This window comes from Alosa sapidissima, chromosome 10 (genome assembly GCF_018492685.1).
Source record: "Alosa sapidissima isolate fAloSap1 chromosome 10, fAloSap1.pri, whole genome shotgun sequence".
NCBI classification, from domain to species: Eukaryota; Metazoa; Chordata; class Actinopteri; order Clupeiformes; family Clupeidae; genus Alosa; species Alosa sapidissima.
The window spans coordinates 2943766-2971393 of NC_055966.1; the positions used below are offsets into that span (position 1 = coordinate 2943766).

Sequence of the window (27628 nt, forward strand, 5' to 3'; positions counted from 1 at the left end):
TGGCCCCCATGAACATAATTTCACAAAACTTGGCATGCATTCAGAGGGTGTCAATGATCCTACACTGTAAAATGTTTTTTTTGGGGGGGTGTACTGATTGCTAACTACAAAATAAAGAAATGTTGCGTGTAGACTAATGGGACTCAACAAAGTTGTTTCTTGTGTTCCTTCTTCTGGTCATTAGTAAAGTGTCAATGTGAGTGAAGATTGATTTTTTAGTGGCGCCACTCATAAATGGTTATTACAACAATGGCATGCTAGCATGCATGTCAGTATCTTTATTTAAGGGAATTAGTGATAAATCAATATGTGAAGATATGATTTTATGTCTGATCCAGGAAACTGCAAAATTGCATGGCATAATAGCATCATCCAGATTTTAGAGACTCCCAATATTTCACATCACTTTTTCAGGGGAGCCCATGTCATATTGGGGGGCTGTGCTGGCCAAAGCAACCACACATTTTGAACTAGTAATGGCAGTGTGTCCTGTAAGTTAAGAAAATAGAGAATATGTGGTGAGGTGTGGTGAAGTAGTTCTACGAGCAATTCTGTTTTAGTGATCAAAACGTGGAAATATTATCAGCTTATGGCCTCCTTACACCAAACAACTTTGACAAGATTTGGAAAAAGATTCTTGAAAGATTGTAGTCTTTTAACTAATACCCCCCATTCAAGCGTTACTCAAAAGACTACAATCTTTCAAGAATCTTTCCCAAATCTTGTCAAAGTTGTTTGGTGTAAGGAGGCCATAAGCTACATAATGCAAGTGTGGCAACAGTGGTATAAGCAGGATAATGGACTTTTTTCAGAAAGCAGAAGTTAATGTACCTCAAGGTGTAATGACCATTTGGCGTTCTGGTCACATTACCACCTTGAATGTGCATTAACTTCTGCTACCCGAACGCTGTGTCGTCCTTATCTTACTTGTAGCCTTACACGTTAAACAACTTGATTCATTGTCTATAATAGAATAATATGATGTCTCAGATAATACTGAAGGCCATATCCTAACTTGAATCATTTTGAATTTATGGGAGATCAGCAAAGGTTTTGGGAGGTGGTGGGCCAGTGTTCTTGGGCTCTTGCTCCTTTGCTTTTTCTTCATACATTAGAATCCTTTTGGAGACAAAAAAGAATAATGAAAATGTATAAAATGTTCTTACATTCTATTTGTGTTCTGGCTTCTCATTTCGAACTCAACTGGTAGAACCACTTTCTGTGATCATTAGTTAATCTGTAGTATGTTGTAGACTTACAGCCTTAATATTGCATTCCTCTTCCCAAGCATCATGTTAAGGAAATCAGTGTAGCTGATGGTGTCCCTGGACTCTTTATCTCCCACCACTTCAGACATCATCTTCTTTAGTTCAAGATGAGTCTTGGCAACACCCAACTTCTCCAGCATTCGTTTTAGACCCATAATGTCTGAAGGGACGTATTAAAGACTGTTGATACTGTTGAAATAAGCTAATATAGCAAAATTCCAGTGCTGTCTGCTTACCTATTTCTCCTTGGTCATTAAGGTCAAACTCCATGTATTTGTCTGGAAAAGGAGAGGGAGAGAATGTTATTGTATTATTTGCAGCAGTTAGGTATCATTCATAGCTATTCAACTATTAAATGCGTGGAGTTTATCACTATGGCCTACGTTTGAAAGATTCCAGTTTGGACTGCAGGTATTCCACATCAGCATACTTAGAATCAGTAAGGTACATCTGCAGAATGACACAAACAAAATGACTACTTAACCTTCACTAAACCATTTATTATATTGTAATGTGACTAATCTGAATTTTTAGTTTTAAGTTTAGAGATGTAATTATCTCTGGGGTGCCAGGCTGTATTTGCTGCCAGTTCAACCATAGCCACAGTTACAGCAAAACTATCACACAAATCAAACAACACAAACACATTTTATTGAAGTTTCAAATCATACATTGTGATAAATAAATAATTAATACATAACTTAAATAACCAATTCCCCATACAATCGAAGATAAAAGGATATTTAACAAAAAGGAAAAGTATGAATGAGTCTGTGAATGAGCCATGCTGCCAATCCATTCCGTCGTGCGCAAGAAGTTGTTTCAATTTAATTCGGCCCATTTTACTACAATAGTTTACAAAAATTCCACTTTTTAATGTCAAAGTGAAAGCAGATTTCTACAAAATAATGTTAAATAATTAAAAATATGTGATGCGATCCTTCACATGGAGCACTCAAAAATTCTTGATTTTTGCTCTGTTTCGACTCTCTCTGGTGGAATTTCACCAACTTAAGATTCTGATACCATTCTAGCAACATTCTGGACACAGTCACCTTGCAAAATCCTGGATACCATCACATATGATGCAAAATATGCAATTGCATAAATATTCCCCTTAAAGTGACTAAGTCAACAGCGGTCCAGCCAATTGTCGATATTAAGTCTCACAATTAGTGAAATGGAGATCGCCTGAGTGAAGTGAATGTGTATAGTATACTAATATAAAGTAACCTGTGTCTGGAAGGTCCAGTCACTGGTCAATGAGTCTATATTGAAAAGCATAAGTGAGGGGATGGATACAAAACACTTTTCAGTGATATCCATTATTAAAGGAGCTCTAAGCGATGTTACGCGGAAACATTTTCACATACAGTCACATACAGCAAACATCACCTCACCATCCGCTAGCTGCCTGTGCCCTTAATACACTGTAAAAAATGAGGTCTCTGTGGACAACCTGGTCCAGCCTGGACCATAAAAGCATAACAAACTTTTCCAGCCAATCACCGACGAGATGCGCATCTAACAGCTTAATTCTCAATACCAATTTCCAGGTGTTGCCTGAAATTGCACAGTGCCTGCTTCAGAGGCCACTGTTCCCACCTAGTTTGGCCTATAATCACATGCTTGACCTCTTTGGAAAGCTCAGACACTGTTTCTTGGAAAACAATCAAAAGAACTGTGTGGTGTACTGACACAGAGTTACAGAGGCTAGGATATTGTTTTTTCTTTCTGCCAGATAACAAGCATCTCTGAACTCACCACATTTCAGCCCTCTAGGTCTCTTGATATGACTTAGAAACACAACTGAGACCTAGCACAAGGTCTTGTGAAGCTATGTTCAAAAGTAGATCAATATAGAATGAAAATATGAGTACTTTAGACCAATATTTGCCAAGGTATGCTCATGTGTTTTGTAAAATGCCCTATGGAAACTCCCCATAGGACTTTTGGTTATCCAAAACATACTGACAATCAAATGCTTACTGTCTATGAACCCCTTTGTGTAGAATAGAGTGCGGTTCGGGCGCAAATTTCTGTCCGAACCCGTCCCGCATCCGACAGAGTTGCGTCCGAACCCGACCTGAACCCGACAGGCATTTTCATTTTTATGTCCGAACCTGACCCGAGCCCGACGCAGATGATACCTCAGTTATTCCCATACTAGTGATTAAACGTTCACGTTTGTAGATAGCCTTAGCCCATTAAACGGAACAAACAACAAATGGAATTCTTGTCTACAGAATCAGATGAGTGCACGCACGCAGGTCACACACAGCGCATATTAACAAGAGGCCCAAGCAAGTAGAATTCTAGTCTTATCATTGACGAAAAGTCTTGAAATGAACTGCAACAGTCATTGAAACTACAGTCCCTCTGTCACTGATCCATATGCAGCATCAACGTTAATTGGGGCAACTCGAGGAAATCCTCCTCCAGTTGAACGAGACGACCTTATAGCCTACCGGTATATACCTATGGCTATAGGTATGGTATGGGCTATGGACATAGGCTATAGCCTATGTCTTTACCACAGTATGCAGCGCAAATAGGACTGCCTTCACATACTAGGTCTAGACTTAATTTGCTTAATTTTCTTTGGTCTTAAAATCTCCTGATAGGCTAACAACTTTTTTTAACGTCACCCAAGCCTGAAATGCACATTGTCACGGCTACATAAACAAATCTTGCACACAGGAAGAAAGCTGTCTTTTTTACATTTTATTTTATTCTCAAAAAACAAACGTCCAATGCATATTGCCCCCATGTGTCCGAACCCCAACCGAACCCAACTACAATTTCTAAGTATTTGTCCAAACCCGACCCGACCCGTCGGGTCCCGTCGGGCTCAGGTCGGGTAGCCACACTCTAGTGTAGAAGCATAATCTTGGTCTCAAATGAAAGGTAAAACTTTGAAGTTGCATGCTTGTATTTGAATTGTACTTCAGGGGTTCTGATATGGAATGACTACACTAAATATAGAATAATTACACAAAAATATATTTGCAATTTCTATTTCAATTCAATTGGTGTGTATAGGATGGACTATACATCTGTACAACTGATATTGAATAAAATAACATGATTATTCAATTTCTATGGATTCCTGTGAATATTTCAAGACCCAATATGCTATATCTAGCATATAGCTAGCATATTAGGCCTAGAAGCTACACTGCAGCTAGAAGGTAGGGAAGCACCAAAGGCGGAGGAGGGGGAGGAGGGCATTTTTGATTAAGTGAGACATAGTTAGATTAATCTGACAATGTAAAGCACTACACATATTTTACATGAAGAAAATTGTCATGTATTGATTCCCAAGAGTCCAAGCTTTCAAATGATGTATAATATGACTATGCTACATAAATCTGATGTATACAAATGATTTAGAATGTTGGGGGGGGGGGGGTGTACAAATCTGCCTAGATGTACAAATCTGCCTAGAGCAGGCAGTCACCACAAACTAAGTGACCGTTCAAGAACAATAGTGGTGGAGAGTGGTATGATAACTCTGAAGAACTTAAAAGTTTCAGCAGCTGAGATGCGAGAAACTATGCATACAGCAACTTTTGCCTTCACCAATCAAAGCTCTATGGGTGAGTGGCAAAGCTGTTATTAAATTTCGACTAAAGTTCACCCAAAGTCATGTGGGAGACTCCAAGGTCAAATAGAAGAAGGTTCTTTGGTCTGCTGAGACCAAAATTTTGCCTTTTCACGCCCAATCCCCTTCCAACTAGCCTAGAAATCTAGACGCACCCTAGCAGCAGCAAATTGCTGCCAGGGCTAGTCTAGCAACTCTCCGTTAGCTTGTGAGCTCGAAAAATGAAACTTCTATCAGGCCAATCAAATCGTGTATAGAGTCGTTAGGCGGGCTTAACATAATGATTGATGGCAGAGTTGTTACGGTTTGGCTTGAATTCCCTACTTGAAAACAAATAAGATGGATGTTGCGCGTTGGCGAACAGTGTTACACGAGTTAAGCTTTTATTAAGTTGGCAAAAGTTTGAACTAGCCAACTAGCTCCGCTGGTGGGAAACGCATGGAACTCATAGCGCTGTCCTATTGCATGCAGAGGGAATTTGAAAGACAACCTATTATCCCGCCCCTCGGACTGAGCACTGCGAATGGTGAGTGCCCAGACCCTACATTTTAATGTGGGTCTGGCTCATCAGGCTACCTTCCAACAGTATCAGTATCCAGATGTGCAAGCCTAATTGAGACCTATCCACATAGGCTCCATGCTTTATTTGCAGCCAAAGGTGTATCTACAGTTCTTAATGCGGACTTGAAGGGGGTGAATATTTATGCAATCACTTATTTTGCATTATATATACTTTTATTTAGTTAACATTATGTAAGCACCTGTAAAATATGTTTATAGTGGTTATCACCACACTGTTTAATTTTTGTTACTACAATGACCTTAGTGCTTTATGTTTTTGCAATATGTTGATATGGAATTCGGTACAGACCAATCAGATTTGTTTGTTCTCTGTGTTTTTATTTGAATTTTATATCGTCCAATGATAATTTATAAATGTTTAATGCCCGCGAAATGGTGAGCTCTCTGAACATTCGGACGCCTCAGGAGAGGAGCTGAGAGTGCAGTCCCAGTCAGAGTTCAGAGGAGCGGAGTCCCGTTTTTGATAGGCTACTCCATCAATGCCATTCTGGTGTGTAGTGCTATGCCCACTGTGATCTGTATCTGTATATCACGTTTTGTCGGAGGTCTCAGGATCACTGTTATTATGTCCACTGCTGTGTTGAGGCAGTGTTGACATTTAGAAGCTCGTGTTTTTTGGGCTGTTGGCAAGCTAAGGCAGACGGCTAGCTAGGGGGCAGATAGCTGCTGCCGCCTTAGCTAATTCACCTCAGGGACTGGCCTGATACTTGTCGGGACTCGTTTTCTTCCTCCGGTGCTGGGCCCACCGGAGGTCGACAACCATCACAGACATCTCCTGCCGCTACACTGCTGACGTCGAGGATCCTTGTTTGAGGTCGCATCTCACTGCCACTAGCCAACGCTGCAGGGGCGCATTCTGTTCTCTGGTGCTGGGCCCACCAGAGAGCCACCACTGGCTGCGACTGCTAACGGCTAGCTTTGAGGACGACTGAGCAGTAATCAACCCCAGGGTCGGCTGCGAGCTGATTCGCCAGGTCGGGACGGTGGATCGTGAGTAACTTGAACCCACACTTACACTGACACACACACACGTTCCCTCGTTCTTGTTTGGATCACCGGCAAGTTGGAGGGCCGTTCAGCGGTTGCTGTCCTGCCTGCAGCTCATAGAGCTGCCACTTGTGCACCACCGAGCTCCAACGGCCAGCGAAAAGGGGGGTTGGGGCTATCTTTATTTTAATAAGTATGGGGTCAATACTATATTAATGTGATTATATGGTATGTTGTTTGTAATGTATCGCTGACTGTTTGTTTCTTTCCACACTGGTGTCTGTTTAGCTTAAGCTAACATAGCATTATATGTTAATCTTTAACATTACCATTCCTTAAAGGAACCATATGTAAGATTGTGGCCAAAACTGGTACTGCAATCACTTTCAAAATACTGAAGAGCGATGTATCCCCTCCCCCTCCCCCCTGACTCGAGGTTGCCAACCCTGATGGCGAAACACTACTGACTTCGTGATTAGTAGATAGGTGGAGGGTGGCGCATCAGGCCAAAACACAACATGACAATTACAAAACAAAACATCAACATCAGTTGAGGGCTGCAACTTCACTTTTTAAATGACAATATCCTGGCCGGACTACTGTTGTCAGTGATATAAGTATTTGAAATGAACATGATTTCTTAATGTCTAGTGACATATCAGGGCCATTTTATGATTAATTGAAATATTTTTCTTACATACGGTTCCTTTAACGGTCGGTTTTATCGTAACTTTACCCTTGAGTGAATTGTTCGCTCCCTGACATTTGTCAGCTTTTGGGTTGTCACGTCCACGACGTGGCTATTATCAAATAAATATTTAATTATTATATTTCTTTATATCCAGGGTGTATTGGCAATTCATTTAACTACAGTCACTAGTCTGATTATTATTTTCACATTGTTATTTACATTCTGTAGAAGTGCATAATAAACTAGCCTAAGGTAAGTGTAGTATTTTTACAGTGGAGACACCGCGCTACTAAATTTGTATTTATAATTATTCATATTCATATTTACCATTTATAATCCTACTACACAGCTATACATTTATATTTATGGTATCAGGAATCTCAGTGACTAGCACTCGTTAAAAAGGGGTTACAATTACTTTTGTAGAAATCTGCTTTCACTTTGGCATTAAAGAGGAAGGAAGATTTTTGTAAATTATTGTAAAAAATTGCCAAATTAAATTGATCAAGATTCCATTTATAAAAGCAGCAAAAGGGGAAATATCCAATATACTTTTTATAAGCACTGTATTTATGCTGCAGACGAGTTCTTTGGGACTAGTTGGTGAGGGCTGCTTACAACTCATGTCAGTGCGTATTCAGTGTTTTATATGTGCCTTTATAATGCTTAATGGATGGGTTCATTGAACATGTTACAATAGTTTCTACGATTTGCAGAAGTAGTTCTTAAGTAGCCTAAGTGTAACATTGATATCATTATACGTTTATAGACATGTCTAGAAACAATTGCCTACTAAAAAAACATCATACCTGATATTTTGTAGAATATTAAGAGTATATTGACTGAAAGATCAATTTCTGTGTACAATCAGATGAATGATATCAGACTGCATAATGTCACTATTAACAAATGTAACCAAACCTCATTGATGGAGTTCAGTTTGTCGTCTTGTTGGGATTTGAGCATTCCATATGCTTTCCCACCTGTAAAAGTTTGGGATATAATCAGGAATATATCATACTTAAATATATGTACATTTTCTGAAGTATAAAAGCCAAAAGACCATTTATAACCATATTTGGCCAATCAAGCTTTGAAATGTGGACAACTCTAAGTGAAACAATTTAAGGAAGTACAAAAAAGTCTCACACATCAACGAGCATGAGAAATGAGTCTGTGTGAGCTACATAGTGTGTTACAAAGTGACCTGTCATAACTAATAATAGCCTACATTATAATGCCGAATCTGTAAATACAAATATGTACACGTATGTGTTGCATCAATAGCATTATTTGCAAATTGCTTAAATACAGGGAACTTAAGGATAAAATTTACTTTAATAACTCACAATTTACCCTCTTCAGCTTGGAACAGAATAGAGATAAAAGGAGATTGTTTTTCAAAACATTACCTTGTTTGTTCATGTCTGTTATTCCCCACTAAAGAGATATAAGTCTTGGCAGATGTGGTGTCTGATAAAAGTGAAATGAAAAGAACGCTTCTAGTTCCTCTGTATATGAAGGTTGACAGAGGGGAAGTGTGGAGGTTAATGTTAGCTTGTCATGCACATGATTTCCCCTTGCATTCAGAGTGAAATTGTACTCTAAAACAGAACTGGGTGGTGACCTATGTTAGTGGAGCCTTGCTTTTATGGTCAGAAGATACACACCATTTATTCATCACAAACTCAACCTAGGCCTATAGACGGTTTCATATCCATGTGCATTGCTAAGGTTACGCATCTGCCCTGAAGCTATACTTCCACTCTGTACTTGTTTAGTATAGGTTTTCTGGGTTTCCTGGCTACAAATATTTTGGACATTTTTTAAGTATACCTTTTGGGTTCTTTTGCCTTAATGCGGATAGGATAGGAAATAACAAGCGGTCTAAATCAAACCGGGGTCCCCAAGAACACTCTGACCCATAAGTGGTTGGGATGCAGCTGCTTGTGTGAAAGTTACACTGATAGTAGACAGAGGTTGGGTGCAAGCTGTGCTTTGGCGTGCAACAGAAACTAAACATAGTCTGAAGCGCGATGCTAAATACACATTTAGGGCATGTCTGAATTCACTTTCAGTATTTCAACAGCTTTAAAAATTGTCTATGCGTCAACATAGCAAAAAAACAACACTTACGCTAATAATATTAAATGACTGAATAAAAATCCTAAGGACATTTAAGCAGTCCAATTGACCTGTTGCTAAGCGCCACCCTTAGAACGCAGATGAGCCAATGACAGTCCAGCCTCAACTGACTCAGACTCAGCTCAAACTAGAAATGCAATTCCGAGGAATTACACGAGGGGATGCAATCTGCTGGTTAGGGTGTTGGTGGGGCTGTTAAGCTTGATGCTAGCTGGTTGGTAGGGTAATTGTGATACCTGCAAAGGTGCTTTTGGAGTAACCAAATTTGAATCTTGTGTGACATGGCATTCTTGAGATATCACACTCAAGGTGTTTTTGACCTTGACATTTGACCTTCAACCTCCAACATCAACTCACTTCATCTTTGAGTCCATAAAAACACTCGTACCAAATTTGAAGCATGTACGTCAAGCCGTTCTAGAGATATAATGCTGAATGCATGAGATATTATGGCTGGGACTTTTATTTTGACACACAGGAAACACTTTAACAGGATGTGTAGTTCAGGTAGAGCTAGATTGTATGCTTAGAGGCTGAGACAGTTGAATTCCTCACAAGTGACACCTGTGCCAGTGTTCTGATTAGCCTGGGAACTGCTCTGAGAACTACTTAACGAGCCCAGCTGGCTCTATTATGACATCACAGCCCCCATTCAAGTCTATGGGGGAAAAATACACTTTTAATGAGAATATCTCAAAAAGTATAAACTTCTCAAAAATGAAAAACGGATAGGACGGTAAAGCCTTGGAAGATCTACGGAACGGTGTTTCAACCAAATTTGTACGTTAAGCGGTTTGGGCTGAATAGCGCGCACAAAAAGGTAAAAAGAAAAATAATAATAAGAAGTCTCCGGATTTCAATAGAGGGGATGCATCCCCTCTAACAACTCCAAAGGAAACAACAGGGCGGAGGCATACAATTACAAATTAATGGTTATTTATGGAGCTTATTTCATCAAAAAACCCTGACAGATGACGGATAACCATGGTCAAACATTGTGCATGGGGGACGTGTAATACTGATAGCCGGTACCCCGAGAGGCTAGAAAACGAGGGTATATTTCATCAACAGTAGCCTACAGGACGTCTCTCGCGTTTTCAACAGCTTGAAGAAATGTAGGCTGCTAAGCCAACAACGTGGGCACAGTAACCAGGTTCCCTGATAAACCCCAAGATGAAAAAGCTCATTAGCCAACTACTATATTCTTACTACATCGAATGTTAACGTAGCCTGATCAGTTTCAATCTTCCACTAGGTAGCTAGCATTAACGTCAGTGGTTTTTGCCTTGTATGTATTTATATATATATGTATTTATATATGTATGTAAGTTTTGAATTTACCCCTCCATAGCATAATTAAGTCTCTTTTGATTACTTCTGGACGAAATTAAATCCTTTATTGACCAAACCTCCTCAAAGCCTGCTCTGATATACTGTCAGCTGCCATTTTCCATAATGTATTTCTAATCAAGTCTGGTTTGTTTGTCCGAGTTTCACACAGTAACAATGGGATGCGGGGCTTAGCGACAGGTTAATTGTTGCCTGGGACTCGTTCCCAGTTGTTTCATTCTCTGACAGTAGCAATATAATGCACGTTATAATTTAGTGGCGTTAAAATACCAATTTTTGATTATGCGCCTGACTACACCTATGCTATTCATTGATACGCCGTCATTTGACAACTTGTCAACTCATGTGCCTGGCAGCATAATGATCACTGCATTGAGTGTAATCTAAGAACAAAATTTTGCACCTTGTGCCACAATGCACCTGGTGTAAGATAGGGCCCAAATTGTATTTCAAATAGATAGATAGATAGATATAGATATAGATAAATAGGGGAGGTAGTGTCACAGATCCAGTAGCGATGATGAGCGTGGGCATGGAACCAAAATAATCTGAAACTGATTTGACAAATGAGAAAATGTACAAGTTTAGTTTCCCTATAGGTATAGAACGTTAAAGGTTTATTTTTGTGTGACCTTCAGGGAACTTTTAGGAACGTGGGTTATCAGTAAAAAAAAAGGTACACAGGGAGGGGGTGGCTTTACCAGTTGTTCCACAGCCTTAAATAAAAACCTAGGGTAATGCCGATAGAAATAAGTTCTGACTTGCACCCTTAAACTTTTTTTGTTATATAATAATGACTCTTTATTATCATCTTCTATTTATCTTTTCAAATACAAAATGTAGTTTATTGACATTTATAAGGACATGAGTAAATGGTAGTGGATTACAGAAGGCAGCAGCAGAACTACAGTTACACCCCACTAATGATCAGCGGGCAACCTGTAGAGAGAGTCACAAGTTTTAAATACCTTGGTGTCCACATTACTGAAGACTTAACATGGACTCAGGCAAGAGGGCAAACGAGCAGCACTGTCAGTCGATAAACTGTATGTCAATGGAACTCTGTATCGCAACCCCAATATCACCACCTGGCTATATAGCACATCATACCTCATGCCAACATTCATCTTGATTATAACATTGTCACCCTCAACTCTCTCTAACCCACTGCCTACTGATGCTTGGATCACCTCTCTCTTCTCTCTTCTTATGTTTCATTCCTTTTGCTCCCCCTACCCACCCATTCTCTTTTGCTCTCTCAATGTTTAATGTTATTCATGGTGTTTTGTCTATACATGTTTGCTTGTGTGTCCTGTCTGTTTTTGTTTATTATGTCTATAGGCTAAAGTCAAATTATGATCTGTATGTTTTCAATGCTAAACAGGAAATGTTCATGCTGTCACCACCCCAGAACCAAATTCCTACCTCTTTATGCTCTATATTCTTCTCAGCCCCTACCCTTTACATCTCATTCGCACACCACATTACATACCTATTCCTCCACCCCCCCTTCCCCCTCTCCTATCTAACTGACACCTGCACACACTCTCACACACACAATACCCACCTTATCAAACATTTTCATAACTGTACAATCACAACATGGTACCACTTACATTCCTGACCTGGAACATCCGTGGGATTGGATCTCAGGCAAAGAGGCTCAAAATCTTAAATCATTTGGATAGTTTAAAAGCTGACATATGTCTCCTACAAGAAACTCATCTCTCAGAATTAGACTACACCCGCATCAAATCAAGACAATTCAATCACATTTTCTCATCTCATTACAATACAAAACAAAGGGGAGTTTGCATTCTGATTAACAAAAGAATCTCATTCATCCATAACGCCACCATCACAGACCCAGAAGGACGTTTTGTCATCATAAACATCTCAATTCACAATACCCCTGTAACAATTGTTAATGTTTATGGCCCTAATACAGACAACCCAGTTTTCTTTCAGAACCTCTTCACCTCCATCTCAACTCTATCTGGCTGTCCCATCATAATTGCAGGCGACTTTAATACAGTGTTAGACCCCACAATTGACAGATCTGATCACTCTAAAAGCAAACGAATCTGGCAATCCACAAAAACAATAAAACAGTTCATGAGCGATTCTGGCCTTGGCGATTGTTGGCGGCTTCAGCACCCAGACTCCAAATGCTACTCTTTTTTCTCTCCGGTCCACCACTCCTATTCTCGTATTGATTATTTTCTAACCAGCAACTCTATAATGAAAAATATCTCTGATTCAACAATTCATCCCATAGTCATTAGTGATCATGCCCCAGTTACAATTAAATGGAACGAACCAACAGCGACCAATTAGCAAATGGCGTTTTAATACATCCCTCTTACAAGACCCAAATTTCATCAGTTTTGTTGGGAGAGAGTGGGCATTCTTTCTAGAAATGAACGGCTCCCCTGAATCATCTCCTTCCCTTCTGTGGGAAACAGGAAAAGCAGTACTCAGAGGAAGAATCATCTCATATTCAGTATACAAAAAAGAAGGAAAAAGAACAGGAAGTAGAACTCAACAATAAAATTAAACAGTTAGAAGAAACCAATGCAAGCAACCCAACTAAAGAAACACAGGCAAAACTTAGGAAACATAAATTCAAACTCAATGAAATACTCAATAAACACACTCAATTTATGATTCACCGTCTAAGGCAGGAAAACTTCCACCATAGCAATAAATCAGGTAAATACTTAGCAAATCAAATCCAACGTAACAAAGAAAAATCAACAATCCCGGTCATAAAGAACTCAGCAGGGAAGCTAACCAGCTCACCTGAAGAAATAAATCATGTTTTTTACCAGTTTTACAATAAACTATATTCTTCAGAAATAAACCCCAACCAGGAATTCATAGACTCTTTCCTAAACAGCATCGAATTACCACAACTCAATGAGACCGAAATAAAAAACCTGGAATCACCTATAACTCAACAAGAACTGTTTGATGCCCTGAAACAGATGCTCGATAATAAAGCACCAGGTCCGGATGGCTTTCCTGCTGAGTTCTACAAACAATTTTGGACCATCTTAGCTCCACTTTTCATCAGAATGATTAATGAATCAAAACAGAAAGGACGTCTTCCAACTAGTTCCACCACAGCCTCAATTTCACTGCTCCTCAAGCCCAATAAGGACCCAACATTGCCATCCAGCTACCGACCAATTTCTCTCCTCAATGTGGACAATAAGAAAATGCTAGCACACAGATTAGCAGAGGTCACCCCATCCATTATCCACCCAGACCAAACAGGCTTCATTAAAGGTAGAATTTCATCCACGCAGACTGTTAAATATAATGTATCACTCTACAAATTCTCAAGATAATACCATCATAGCAACTCTGGACGCAGAAAAAGCTTTTGATAGGGTGAACTGGAATTTCCTGTTTTCCACATTAGGGAGGTTTGGCTTCTCCTTCAGCCACAGTAATCACCAATGGACTAACATCACAAAGTTTCACTCTTCACCGGGGAACTAGACAGGGGTGCCCACTCTCCCCCTCACTATTTACAATCTTCATTGAACCCCTAGCAGCTGCCATCCGTCAGAACCCCCTCATCAAAGGTGTCCAGACTCCATATATGCATCACAAAATCAGCCTTTATGCTGACGACATTCTTCTCTTTCTTCAAGACCCCACAACATCAGTAGAAGAAACCATCAAACTCATTGACACATTCTCTAAAATTTCTGAATACTCAATCAATTGGAATAAATCTGCAGTTCTCCCATTACATCCCAACAGCTGGGATGTGACAGCCAACTCTTCACCTATCCCACTCTGCACTAACTATATCACTTACTTAGGGATAAAAGTCTCCCCCAGGCTGTCAGACTTATTTAGCCTAAATTATTCCCCTCTACTCACTTCAATAGATGATGACCTTCAACGCTGGAAGAACCTCCCATTATCCATCATGGGCAGAATCTCAGTAATCAAAATGACAATACTGCCCAAAATAAACTATCTATTCTCTATGATTCCAACCCAGCCCACCACCCTCTGGTTTAAGTCTCTCGATTCATTAATCACTAAATTCTACTGGAAAGATAAGACCCCAAGGATCAAACTCGCCACTCTCCAAAAACCAAAAGCAATGGGAGGACTAGAGGCCCCACACTTCCAGCACTATGCCCTGGCCAACCAGCTCCACTTCATCCACAAATGGCTACACCCCACCCCCTCAGACAACACCTGGTTAGACCTAGAACAAACAATCTGTAAAGAAATTAAAATCTCAGATCTCCCTTTCTGCAGTCAGTCGGTCAAAAAACATCCATCCTTCAAAGCCCCAACAATTTCAGCTACTCTGACAGCCTGGTGGAGATTCTACCAGTGGTGGAGGAAGTACTGAAACTCAGTACTTAAGTAAAAGTACAAATACACAGAGAAATATTTACTTTAGTAAAAGTAAAAGTACCACAATGACAACCCTACTTAAGTAAAAGTAAAAAGTACCTGCTTTTAAATGTACTTTAAGTATTAAAAGTAAAAGTATTTGCATAATGATTTATATACTATATTCTAAAACGAAAAATCAGTATGGGCTGTGGCATTTTAATTAAGCTAGTTTTAGGTTATACTCGACTAGATAGTTAAAAGCTAATGCAATTGTGCTTACCATCTGTGGCCCAGTTTACATTCTGACCTACAATTCTAGAGACTGTAATACTGGTTATCTAACTAGGGTGATCTGCTGAGTAATATCAGTCAGCAAAACACGAGAGCCTGAAGTTTAACGGGGTAGACAAGGGAAACGTCGGGTGGATCGTAATGCCAATTATGCTGATTGAACAGAAAAGTTGCTGAGAAAGGTGTCTTTATGATTAGGTTCAGACGCATAGACATTGAATGAACGCTCACATTACTACCCCCCAATTGTAGGCTATGCATCTTTATTTGATCACACACAATTAAGGAATATTTCCTAATCTGGAAAATGTTACGTTTTTTTCCGGCCACCGGTTCATTAATAGTCTACCATTCATTTGTGCCGCAAATGATCAGACGTGTGACAGAAGCATGGGCATAGCCTGTAACTTCGCTGATCCGCTAACAGACAGAGAAAGGCACAGAACACAGTTGCATGTACAGTGTAGCCATGGGTCTGGTGAATATAGCCTACCGAATGCAGATGGCTACAAGCTCACGCTTTGCCTGGTCTAGACTAGAAGCTTATGTTTCTAAGAATGCACGTAGCGCTCCAGAATCTTTGGTAGCAACCCCGCCCCCTGGTAAAACAAACGTGTTTGTCAGAGAGAAAAAAAAACTGATCATAAAATGTATCATAAAAAGGAACGATGGTGTTGTAGAAATGTAGCGGCGTAAAAGTACAGATAATTGCTGTAAAATGTAACGAAGTAAAAGTCAAAAGTATGCACTATAAATTTTACTTAAGTAAAGTACAAATACGTGGAAAATTTACTTAAGTACAGTAACGAAGTATTTGTACTTCGTTACATTCCACCACTGGATTCTACCACATCACTGATTCACCTATAGCACCATCAATTCGCACCCCGATTTGGAATAACCCAGATTTCACCGTCAATAAAAAAACACTTAACTTTCACACATGGATGGGAAAGGGCATCACTCACCTTCAACACATTCTTCAAGACAATAATCTGGCCTCATTTTCCTGTTTGGTCCAGAAGCACGGCATCGAGAGTAAACACTTCTTACAATACCTGCAAATTAAATCATCTATCCTAGGAAAAATTAACATCCAGACAGCTAACCTTGACATTCCCCCACCAATCTCAGAGCTGCTTAATATTCCCTCTCCCAAAAAAATACTCTCCCAAATTTACAAAATTATATCTCGTTCAGAAAAAACAATTGGCCTGCCATATCACAAATGGGAATCAGACTTATCAATTACTCCCGGTGCCGACTTCTGGACCAAAATGTGCAAAAACATCTACCTCATGACAAAGAATAGTAATCTACAACTAATACAATACAAGGTTCTTCACAGATTCCACTTCACTGCACATAAATTGGCAAAAATGGGGTTTGGCTCGGATCTTTGCACTCACTGCACACAAAATAACCCAGATACATACATTCATGCGGTTTGGCATTGCACTCCAATCAACCACTTCTGGGTGAGTGTCACAAAATCTCTCTCTTCCATCTTTGGCTGTCACATCCCAGCATCCCCTTCCTTATGCATACTTGGTGATACATCCACAGTCAATTTAAGCAATTCCTGCAATAAAACACTGCTGGTAGCGCTGACTATCGCCAAGAAAACAATCCTCATGAACTGGAAATCTAAGAAAAAAGCTCACATCACTCATTGGAAAAACATGTTAACAGACTATATATCATTAGAAAACCTATCAAATACAAACTTAATCAATACTCAGGATACAACCTCTCCTTGGTACCCCTTTATCACCTACAGTCCTGACCCTCTTTGCCTGAGTTCCATCTCCACACCATCATAACACACTTCATCAACAGATACACATATCATAGACCACTGGGCAGGGGAGGGTAGCTGGAACTATTATTGTTGTTATTATTATTATTAGTAGTAGTAATATAAATAGCATCCCCTTCTTTCCCTCCCCCTTTTATTTACATTCTCTGATAACTTTACTAATTTCACTCTTTCTCTCTGCCTCTCCCATCGTTATTCTGACAGGGCCCCATTGGATTGCTTGGGAGACTCGGTCCTGGCGGGTCGCTGTGTGGTTTTGGCATTGGTTGGGTCCTGTGGGTTATCTATTGGCCCTGGGCCCCCGGTGTGCACCCTCCTCATACGCTCATGCACACGCCTTGTCCTGGAAGCACACAGCACGCTTTACTCTCTTTTAATTGCACTACATGTTAGGTGACATACATAAACAAAAACTACAAAACAGGCTAGGGTAAGAGTGGAGTGCAGGTAGATGCCTCATCAGGTGTCTATCTGCATGCCTCACTTATTTTAATGCACACATTGAGGAGGCATACATCTTACACAGGGTAAGTGTGGTGTGCATGGGGAAATCCTGACAGATATTCACCATGCATGCCCACTTCTTTTAATGCTACACTCTAGATAGACCCCTCAACCTAGCCATTCACATACTGTACATATTTAGGTCAAGAGTGGCGTGTTGTGTGAAGGTCTGGGGGCGAGGTGTGGTTGGTCGTGGTAGTGGGGGATGTGTGCATATGCTGGGGGCCTGGGGCGATGGGTGGCACGCAGGTCCTCCCCTCTGTCAGCTCGTCGCAGTATAACTGCAGGGGCTGGGTGGAACTGTGGCCATTAATGGGTGCCCAGGTGCCAATCAGTCAGGCAATCAACCAGGCAATCAGTTATTCCTATTATTATACTTATCATTAATAGAATAATTACAACTCCTCTCCTCTGAAACCCTCCCTCTCTATGTTCCAGCTTCTCTCCTCCTGGCCCAACAGCAAGCCAGCCTTATACATATGCGCACACACACACACACACACACACATACATCCTCACATACTCACTACCCCTCACCCCCCATCCCCACCCCCACCCCCCATCCCAACACCACCTCATTCACACTCTCAGAGCTACCATCCGCACCCCCCCCCCCCCCCATACCCCCCTTCTTTTCATTCCGGTCATCAATTTCATCCCTGATAATCATATCTGTAATCATCCTGGACGCAAATCATCCTTAGCCTTTCTGTTATTAATGTTATGTTGTTTTTGTGGAAGCCAAGTCAATGTGATGTCTTGTTAAGTTACAGTATGTGTTTATGTAATGTACATCTGTTTGTCGTATGTAGTATTCATGTGCATGTCGTAGTGTTTTTTTTGTATTTTCTGTAATGTCAATGATGTTTGCAAATAAAAAAAATAAAATAAAAAAAAAACATGGACTGTTAACACTCAATATGTCCTGAAGAAGTCCAGACAACGACTCTACTTCCTTCGTCAGCTAAGGAAATTCAAAGTTTCTACATCCATCATGAAGGCCTTCTACACTTCAGCGGGTGAGTGTTCTAACTGGTAGCATCATCACCTGGTATGGGAACTCCACAGTTAGAGATTGTAGTACTCTGCAGAGAGTAGTGCGCTCAACTGAACGTACTATAAGAACTCAACTCCCTGCTCTACAAGATATCTATTCCAGAAGAGTACTCCTAAGAGCCCAAAAGATTCTGAAGGACTCTTCTCATCCTAACAATAGATTATTCCTACCGCTGAAATCAAGAAGACGCCTATGTAGTCACAAAGCCAGAACTGAGAGACTCAGGAGAAGTTTTTATCCCCAAGCACTCTGAACTCACACTATACTGACTTTGCACACATTCACTCCTCAGCACTCTCAAACATTTCCCAACTCTGAACTCACACTATACTGACTTTGCACTCATTCACTCCTCAGCACTCATGACACCCCCCCCCCACACACACACACCTACAAGACTTTTACATCCCTCTCCCTTTTACAGCACCTACAGCACTTTTACATCCCTCTCCCTATGCTACAGACCTTTTATTTATTTTCTTATTTCATCACACGTCAACACACACACACACACACACACACACACATCTGACTTTCTCCAACTTTTGCACATCTCCATAGAACTTTTTATTTATTATTTTTTATTTCTCCTCCATCTACCCATGTCCTTGATTGCCTAGCCTTTCTGCCCCCCCCCCCCCCCCCCCCCATCCATCATCCCTCCGACCCCACCCCCATCCCCAACACACACACAAAAAACACACACACTTACATCATCACTGTCATCACCTCACATACATACAGCACACTGCTTGCTACAGTAAGCCTCCTCTACATACTTGCTGCACATTGCCCCCCCTCCCCCCTTACATACACAGCACATTGTCTTCAGGATCTTCTCCAACACACATCCTCTACATACTTACAGCACACTGCCCCCACCTACCCACACACACACACACACACACTACACACACACACACACAGTCACTGCTCCACTCCCCTCCCGCCCACACACACACATCTTCACTGTCATCACTCACATACATCATACAGTACTCTGCGTGCAATAGTAAGTCCCTTCACCATACTTGCAGTACACTGCCCCCCCTCCCCTCTCCTACATACACAGCACATTATTTCATCAGGAAGCTTCTCCAACACACATCCCCAACATACTTACAGCACACTGATTGACCAGTTGACAACTTGAACTAGAAAAAGCTGGTGGGCCGATTGGCCTACACACTTCTGCCATCTAGTTTCCACTGGATTTATTGATTGTCGGTGCCGTTTAAGTAGTAAACGATTATTAATGCTAACCGGGAGCTAGTTCCGATGTACGCGGGCGGAGGAGGGCGTAAGATATTGCTCGCAACCAACCAGTCACAACCTAACGTGATGGTCATTTTCACGTGTGATTCATGCGTGGTTTCAGTGGTCTATAAATGTAAATCGTTTGCAAGGTTCAGCCTCTTTTCAACATGACTTAACTTTGGTTTGACTGTGCGAGTTTGTTGGCTGTTATTGAGATATTTGAGATATTGAGACCTTGATCAGAACAGTAACGTTTTCAGAATGTATTAACAACCTATCAAACATGATGATTTCACGCAGGGTTAGTGCCACCTCCGTAGACAGGCTCTGGTGTCATGAACTCCATTTCAGTGAAGATAAACTATGAAACATTGCCGTTGCTATGCAACCTTGACTGGGGGAGTCGCGGCGTCTGAAGAGTGCGTTAGCTTAGTGCTTCTTACTGATATATTTCTACTTTAACGGCACCGACAATCAAAAAACCCAGTGGAAACTAGATGGCAGAAGTGTGTAGGCCAATCGGCCCACCATTTTTTTTCTACTTCGCTACCTACAGATGTTTTACCGGTATGATATTTCGAAACGCCATGTTATTTCCCATAGACAATCGACGCCCGGAAGTTGGATGGATACGGAAGTTACGGAGGCGGGACTTATTCTGGAGAGGTCTATGGCCGCCCGCATCAAATTCAAGTCTCTAACGCATGCCTACAAAGTAGGCTAGTCTCCGGTTCTGCTCCCACCTACTTGAATGCCCTCATACAGGCATTTGCTACCTCCCGACTGTTGCACTCCTCAGACGAACGACGCTAGCTCTGCCACTGGTACGCTCAGGTCAATCCAAACTTTTTCATCTGTTGTTCCTGGTTGGTGGAACGCGCTACCAGTTCCTACTAGAGCAGGGGTATCCCTCTCCATCTTCAAAAAACTCCTAAAGACCCAGCTCTTCTAGAGAATATTTCCTCTCGTAGCACTACTTACAACTAGCGAATTCTAGCACTTAGGCCTACCACCTGACTAGAACTGACACTTGGCTATATAAAAACAGCACTCGCTTACTCACTTTTTCCTATTGTGCTCTACCCTTTTAAATTGTGTTGAATTGTTTTAGCTGTTTACCAGGTTGTAAGTTGCTTTGGCTAAAAATGCTTCAGCCTAATGTAATGTAATCTAATGTAGATATCCAGCATGATGTTTTTTTCCCATTGAGGTGTTTTATTTTTTTGAGCAGTGTATAGTAAGAGTCAAGGTTTGCTCTGAAAGAGAAGGTAGAATAAGAATTTATTGATGATGTAGGCAGTTACTTCCATTAACCAAAATATAGAATAATTGCCTCATTTTCTTACACATGGTGGCCATATTGGAATCTTACCAGATTATACTTGATGCTTCATATATTTTGAGGTTGTCATGTGATAAAATGACTTTTCAAACTTTGAAATTGTTTTTGACTGATGTTTCTATCATGATGATCTATATTTTCACATTTGGTATCTGCCATATTGGATTTCAAAATAGCCAACATCAGGTTTGTTTGGAAATCATGTCAATAGCTTCCTTGACCCTAAAAAAAAGAAGTGTTAGAACTTAAAATACTTTTTTATGTTGTTTAATTTTGAAGTTGTATCAACAATTCTATTAAGAAGTAGCCATATTTAAATTCAAGATGGCAGCCACTAGGGGCGCTATGTGTTGGGGTCCATTTAAATTTTTGATCACTAGGGGTAGTAGTATAGCCTATACTATAGGTAATAGTATATAACTGTGCCAAGTTTCATGCTTTCTGCAAAAACTAAACGATTCCGGTGTTTAGCCGCTGTACTATTTTTTTAAATTTGTGTTGAAAATACGTAACATTTCTGAATGCTCTTACTTTTATGTAGCCAACTCTTATGTTTCCCTGCTAAAAAAAACAGCCTGGCCAGCTTAAGGTGGTTTGCTGGTTGACCAGCTTGTTTGACCACCCTATGATGGTTGACCTACTAGACCAGCAAAATTCTTCCGAAAACATACCTTCAGCTGGTTTACCTAGCTGATGGTAATTCAGCTGGTTTTGCTTTTTGCACCACCTCAAGCTGGTCATTTTAGCTGGTGTTGCTGGTCTACACTGCTGGTTTAACTGGCCATGCCAGCTTATGTTGGTCATTCTAGCAAACCAGCATGACCATCTTACACCAACAATGTCAAGCTTGACAGGCTAGTCACCAGCATGACCATCTTGCACCAGCTGTATCCCACACGACAGGCTAGTCAAACCACCATGACCAGCTTCCTCAGATGGTCACGCCAGCATATCCAGCTGGTGGCCTAACCAGCTACACCAGCAAAGACCAGCAAGAGCTGGAAGAAAACCAGCAAAGACCAGCTAAAACCAGCTACCAGCATAAGCTGGTTTCTAGCTGTTTTTTTCAGCAGGGTTATAAGGTTCAAAAGTACAAAGTCTTGGCTAGGTACATTTATTCTGTGTTTTTTACATGGTTTGAAGAAAATAGGTTTTTGTGTAGTTATTTTTACACTTAATTTTAATAAAAACTAATTTCATTACATTCACTTTACTCTCATGTTGTTATTGTAGATGTTTTCTAGAATATAAAAATATGTGCCACTTTTGCATAGATGGTTTTAGCTAGATGAAATACTTCATGTTAAGGTGTAGCAGACTGCCTCAAACTGTCTGAAAGGCGTGTTAATTTTGTCACATTATGACTAGCAAAACTGTCAAAATGGAACTCCCTGACATCTTTGTTACCAAGCCTGCTCAATTTAAACAATATGGAGTTTTGGCCTATGTTTTGGCATGCTAAATTAAGAGCATTATTTGCCACTTAGATAAGCTTGCTGGTTTGCTAATTGGTGTCTTATCAATATAATACCGCTGCCTATAAAAGCTTTTCGTTTGCATATATCTGATATGCTGATGTATCTGAAATGTTCACCATTTTCTGCTTTCATTTACAAGTTTGAACAGTATTACTGACAGGAGCCCACTTCTGTTAGCTAGACGTGACATGAGTACAATTCTGAAGTGAAAATGCCCCTTTAGCTGCTATATCATTTTATTGAATTCTTTATGTATCTTTACCTGTGTCCTCCCTTGCACCAGACTGACTTCTTTGCAGAAAGGACTCCCCTCTCTCTAGTCCGTTAGTGTTTCTGATCCCTAAAGCCAATTAGAGTTAACTTGACGGGGTGACTGGATTTAGGGATTATGAACTATCATGACACAAGTTAATGGTCTAAGCAAAAGTGTTGTGTACCAGGACTGGCTCTTTTGACACCTGCTATCACCACCTGTGTCCATTTCAGGCCACCAATGCACTAAGAACCAGGTATATAGATGAAGTTACGTGCAGTCTTTTAAAACATCAAATTCAATTCAATAGTCATCTGTTCACAATAGGTTCAAAGCCTGATATTTGCATATGAATCTTGCATATGCATCATGCTTGCTCACCCTCAAGCACACTGTGGATTTTTTTATTTAATTTATATAGTATATTTAGTATTTAGTTTTGTTAGTTTTTCTTATCTTCTACTGTCTCTATTGTACAGTGGAGTTTGGTTATATGTTTATACTTATACTTATATTTACCATTTCTGCTGTAAGTGAATGTTGTGTGTGATGTCTGTATGCTACTGAGACCTTTGAATTTCCCCTTGGGGATCAATAAAGTATCTATCTATCTATCTATCAATCTATCTATCATGAAGGAGGAAACTACTGTTTCCAGTTCTTGGTAGCTTTGTGGCCATGCAAACTCTCCTTATTTAACTAAGCCAAGTGGAAAAAATGTTTCTATTCTAAGTCTTATCTTATGAAGTGTTCAAGTAGAACATTAAAAATGAATGTTAGTTTGGAGATTGGCCTGTAATTGTTATGGTCATTAGGGTCTAAGATTGGCTTCTTTAATATAGAGCTTGTACAATTGTGTGCTCAAAACTGGAGAGGACGACTTCATTTCTTAAAGAGTTATTAGCTAAAAAAAGTTGTGAGGGAGTAACATCTGAGGAACAGTGGCTGGGCTTCATATGTGAAACCACCTCAGACAACTAAGACGATGACACTGGTTCGAACAGGTTGTTTGAGTGGATGTATCAGTGGAAGATTAGAATCTGGAGGTGAGATGGTGGCTCTTATGATACAACAACACATTGCATTTATACAACGCTTTTCAAGACGCCCAAAGCGCTTCACAGTGAAGGGGGAACCTCACCACCACCACCAATGTGTAGCAACCACCTGGGTGATGCACGGCAGCATTTATGCGCCAGAACGCTCACCACACACCAGCCTGAGTTAATGAATGAATGAATGAGCCAATTACACTGGGGGATGATTAGGAAGCCATATTGAATGAATCAGGTTGGGAATTTAGCCAGGACACTGGGGAACCCCCTAGCCTGGTTGACACCAGACCCTTCTAAATACATTGTTCACGCACGTCATTTGATTTAAGTTCAGCAATGTTGTGCTCAGTGAGGCAGATGTGGAATTGTTACACTATTTTACCATTTGGAAACACAAATGGAAAATAATTCCAAAATCAGTAGATATCTGTGCTATTGTACAAAACTTCCTGTTTAAAATCAAGTAACTGTTATAAGTTACAGGTTTAACACAGAAATTAAAAGATAAAAGAGAAGTTGTTTTTAGAATGCATGTTTTAATTAATCATATACACTAGTTTTTTTGTCTTTTCTGAAATGCATGCTTATATACAACATATTTACAAGACAACCAAATCATTGCCTGGTTGACCAAAACGGCCCCCAAAAAATAATGATAATGTGCAGTGAGAGATACATATGAAAGATCCGATGACATCAAAGACACAGAAGTGATAACTGTGCCACAGAAAACTTAGACACTGAATGTGAATAAAGAACAGAGTTGTAGCCCTTTTGAATACAATCACATAAAAACAGTTTCCAATGATTCACCCATGCAAATTCTGAGAGAAGAGGTAAGAGTAAGGCCCAGTAGTAGGCATTGAGATTTAGGCCGGGCCCACACTTGATACTTCTGTCTTGCTGGTCGAAACAGAGGTCTCATCCTCCATAGATTTTCCAAAGACGGTAGAGAGCATGCAGTTTCGGAACTGGACAAAGAGAAAGAGAGACCAGATTATGAGAGATCAGATTAAGGTTGAGCTGATATGGATATGCTAATGGAAATACTGCAAAATGATCAATTTAGAGGCACCCCCAATAAAAACAGTTTCTCTCATCCACAGTTAATGTTTAAAAAACAGTGGAGATATGAAGGCAAATGTGGGGTGAAATACTGACCTGCTTGTTCAAAAGTACATAGATGCAAGGGTTGAATATTGATGAGCTCTTGGAGAAGAATGCAGGGATGGCCATGAACTGGGCACTGAAAGCAGCTCCCTTATTGAAAAAGATCCAGGCTGCCACAGTGGCATAGGGTGTCCAAGCTACCAGAAAGCCAACCACCATCAGGACACACATACGTGTCACCTCCTTCTCAGCCTTCTGTGTGGAAGCTGATTCCTGTTGCGCTGCTGCAGCCTGAACATGCAAGGACAGTGTTAGTCAAAGATGAACACCCTACATTATATTTTTGGCTTAATGTCCATCTGTGTGTTTGTATCAGTCTATAATATGTATATATCTGTGTGATAGTGCAGAAAATATAAATAAAATTCCATACCGCCTTGACTGTGCACACTAGGCTGCCATAAGTGAAGGTGATGATAATGACAGGGACGAAGAAGTGAACAACAAACATGTAGATGACATATGACTCATTGTTGTACTTTGGGTTCAAGGTGTAGTAGTCTGGTCCACAGGAGCACTGCAGGCCCTCAGGGATGTACCTGAGCATGGTAAAGAAAGTATAGGAGCCATATGAAATGTGAGTGATCACATAATGCACGGGCGGTGGTACTATACTACCCCCCCCCCCCCCCCCCCCCACAGAATTCTTTAAGTAACCTTTTTGCACATACATTTTTAATGTAAGCATTTTCATTGTATTTGTAGTGTCATTAGTACTGTACCTTGACCAGCCAACCAGTGGCGGGGCAGCACAGGACATAGCCATGACCCAGGTGAAAGCTATTCCCGCCATGGCATGAGTATCAGAGAATTTGAAACTTCCCATTGGCTTGCACACGACAATGTATCTTTCGATAGCAAGAACCACCAGTGACCAAAGAGCTACTTCACCTAGAAGTAAACAAAAGCAGTGATAAGTCAACTTGTATTGAATGGTCTGATTGACAAAGTCAATTAAAATTAATAATGTATGACTGACATGGTCAAACAATTTGAGTTTGAACATAATGTTGTACTCAGTCTGTTAAGGAAGTGCTTTCCTAATGTACGTCTATAAACACATAAAATCTACAAAAACATAATAAGGACCATGAAAGCGCAATTCAGTGCATGATCACCTACCTCCTAGGGTTGCCATGAAGCCCTCAATAGCACAGCCCATAGGTCCAAAATAGAAATAGCCATTTACCGCAGAAGTAATGGTAATCGTGAAACCAAACAATACCATGATCATACCAGCCACAGCAAGGTTAACCAGAATATAGTTGAGAGGTTGTCGAAGTTTCTTGTGCAACGCTGTGACCAAAAGAGTCATGCCATTGATAGGAAAGCCAGTGCAGATGAGGCAGAACATGTAGAAAGCAAGAAACTTGTATTGCCAAGGATCCCCGAGGTAGTACTGCTCGTATTCAAAAGGGTTTCTCACCAACCCTGTCCGATTGGACATAGGTATGTAGTAGTTGTCGCCCTCAAACCCATTCATCTTGCTGTTGCTAGTTTTGTCCAATGTGTTAATTGTCGTTCAACTGGTGAGGATGAACAAAAAGTTCAGTGCTTGCTTATGTTGCTCCTCAGTCCATAAAGTCTCTAGGTGCTGGGCAGTAGTTTTATAGTGTACTCTAATGGGGTTTAGGCAGGATTAGAGCAGAGGAGGGACCCAAATGTGATCAGGAAGGCGACAGAGATGTGACAGATTAAAGGCTAAACACAATCCTGGTCAGATTTTCATTAAAGTGTGAAATCTGCCAGACAAAAGTGTAAAATGGTAGTTAATGACAGCAAGTGTTTCTTGTTTCATTAAGGTATAAAAAATAAAGTCTCACGGAGGTCAAACTCCCCAGTCATTTTTCAACATGGGGAAGGCCAGAGAATAGACAGTTCAAATAAGGAGAAAGTGTGTTGACCTATCAGGAAATGGGTATAAAAAAAGGTACTTCAGGTAAACAATTACGAGGTTACAAACAAATAAAACTTACAAACTTGTCTAGAAAAGGACCCATGACTATCTTGCCCTTATACTGAAGAGGATTGAAAGAGAGGCAAAATCCATAAGAATCACTGTTATAGGCAAAAAACAATCAGACGTGACCTCAATGCTGAAAATTATTTGTTTGCCATTGAACTACATATGTAAACGCCTGGAGCTAAATGCAACTGGAATCATGTTTGAGCTTTTGTGCTAACAAACATTCAAGGTGGGTTTGGTGTACATAAAAGACTGACTAAACTATAAGGAATCTCATGCCCAAGTATAAGTATGGTGGAGGATCGGTGATGTTCTGGGGTTGTTTTTAATCCAAAGGTCCTTGCAAATTCATTAGGTTTCATGGCATCATGAACTCCATGAATTATATGGTCAAAATCGGGATGCCGGTCATAATTGGATCATCCAGCAGGTCAACGA

General features: G+C 40.4%; 3 protein-coding genes across 3 annotated transcripts in view; 1 reads left to right on the plus strand and 2 right to left on the minus strand.

Moving 5' to 3' along the window:
* Positions 1–258: 258 nt before the first annotated feature.
* On the minus strand, positions 259–8685 carry LOC121720983 (allograft inflammatory factor 1-like). The gene is made up of 6 exons (XM_042107539.1): positions 8545–8685; positions 8054–8115; positions 1652–1718; positions 1505–1546; positions 1260–1428; positions 259–1119 (listed from the first exon to the last, which is right to left on the minus strand). The coding sequence occupies exons 1-6, from the start codon at positions 8555–8557 to the stop codon at positions 1032–1034; spliced, it is 441 nt and encodes a 146-aa protein (XP_041963473.1). The 5' UTR covers positions 8558–8685; the 3' UTR covers positions 259–1031.
* lypc (ly6 domain containing, pigment cell) overlaps positions 6296–27628 on the plus strand; it is a 161874-nt gene continuing 140541 nt past the window's right edge. The window contains exon 1 of the mRNA XM_042107543.1: positions 6296–6444. The gene's annotated coding sequence lies outside the window, so the exon portion shown is untranslated. The remainder of the gene's footprint in view (positions 6445–27628) is intronic.
* LOC121720984 (green-sensitive opsin-3-like) lies at positions 24682–26719 on the minus strand. Its single transcript, XM_042107541.1, has 5 exons — positions 26347–26719; positions 25947–26115; positions 25598–25763; positions 25216–25455; positions 24682–25025 (listed from the first exon to the last, which is right to left on the minus strand). The coding sequence occupies exons 1-5, from the start codon at positions 26705–26707 to the stop codon at positions 24924–24926; spliced, it is 1038 nt and encodes a 345-aa protein (XP_041963475.1). The 5' UTR covers positions 26708–26719; the 3' UTR covers positions 24682–24923.

Coding starts and splice junctions, on each gene's coding strand:
- LOC121720983 (XM_042107539.1), bottom strand. Junction 1,429..1,504: donor TAATGACCAAGGAGAAATAG/GTAAGCAGACAG, acceptor ACGTCCCTTCAG/ACATTATGGGTCTAAAACGA. Junction 1,120..1,259: donor AGGAATGCAATATTAAGGCT/GTAAGTCTACAA, acceptor TGTCTCCAAAAG/GATTCTAATGTATGAAGAAA.
- LOC121720984 (XM_042107541.1), bottom strand. CDS start 26,707: ATGAATGGGTTTGAGGGCGACAACTACTACATACCTATGTCCAATCGG. Junction 26,116..26,346: donor CTTCATGGCAACCCTAGGAG/GTAGGTGATCAT, acceptor GTTTACTTCTAG/GTGAAGTAGCTCTTTGGTCA. Junction 25,764..25,946: donor CCACTGGTTGGCTGGTCAAG/GTACAGTACTAA, acceptor TACCATGCTCAG/GTACATCCCTGAGGGCCTGC.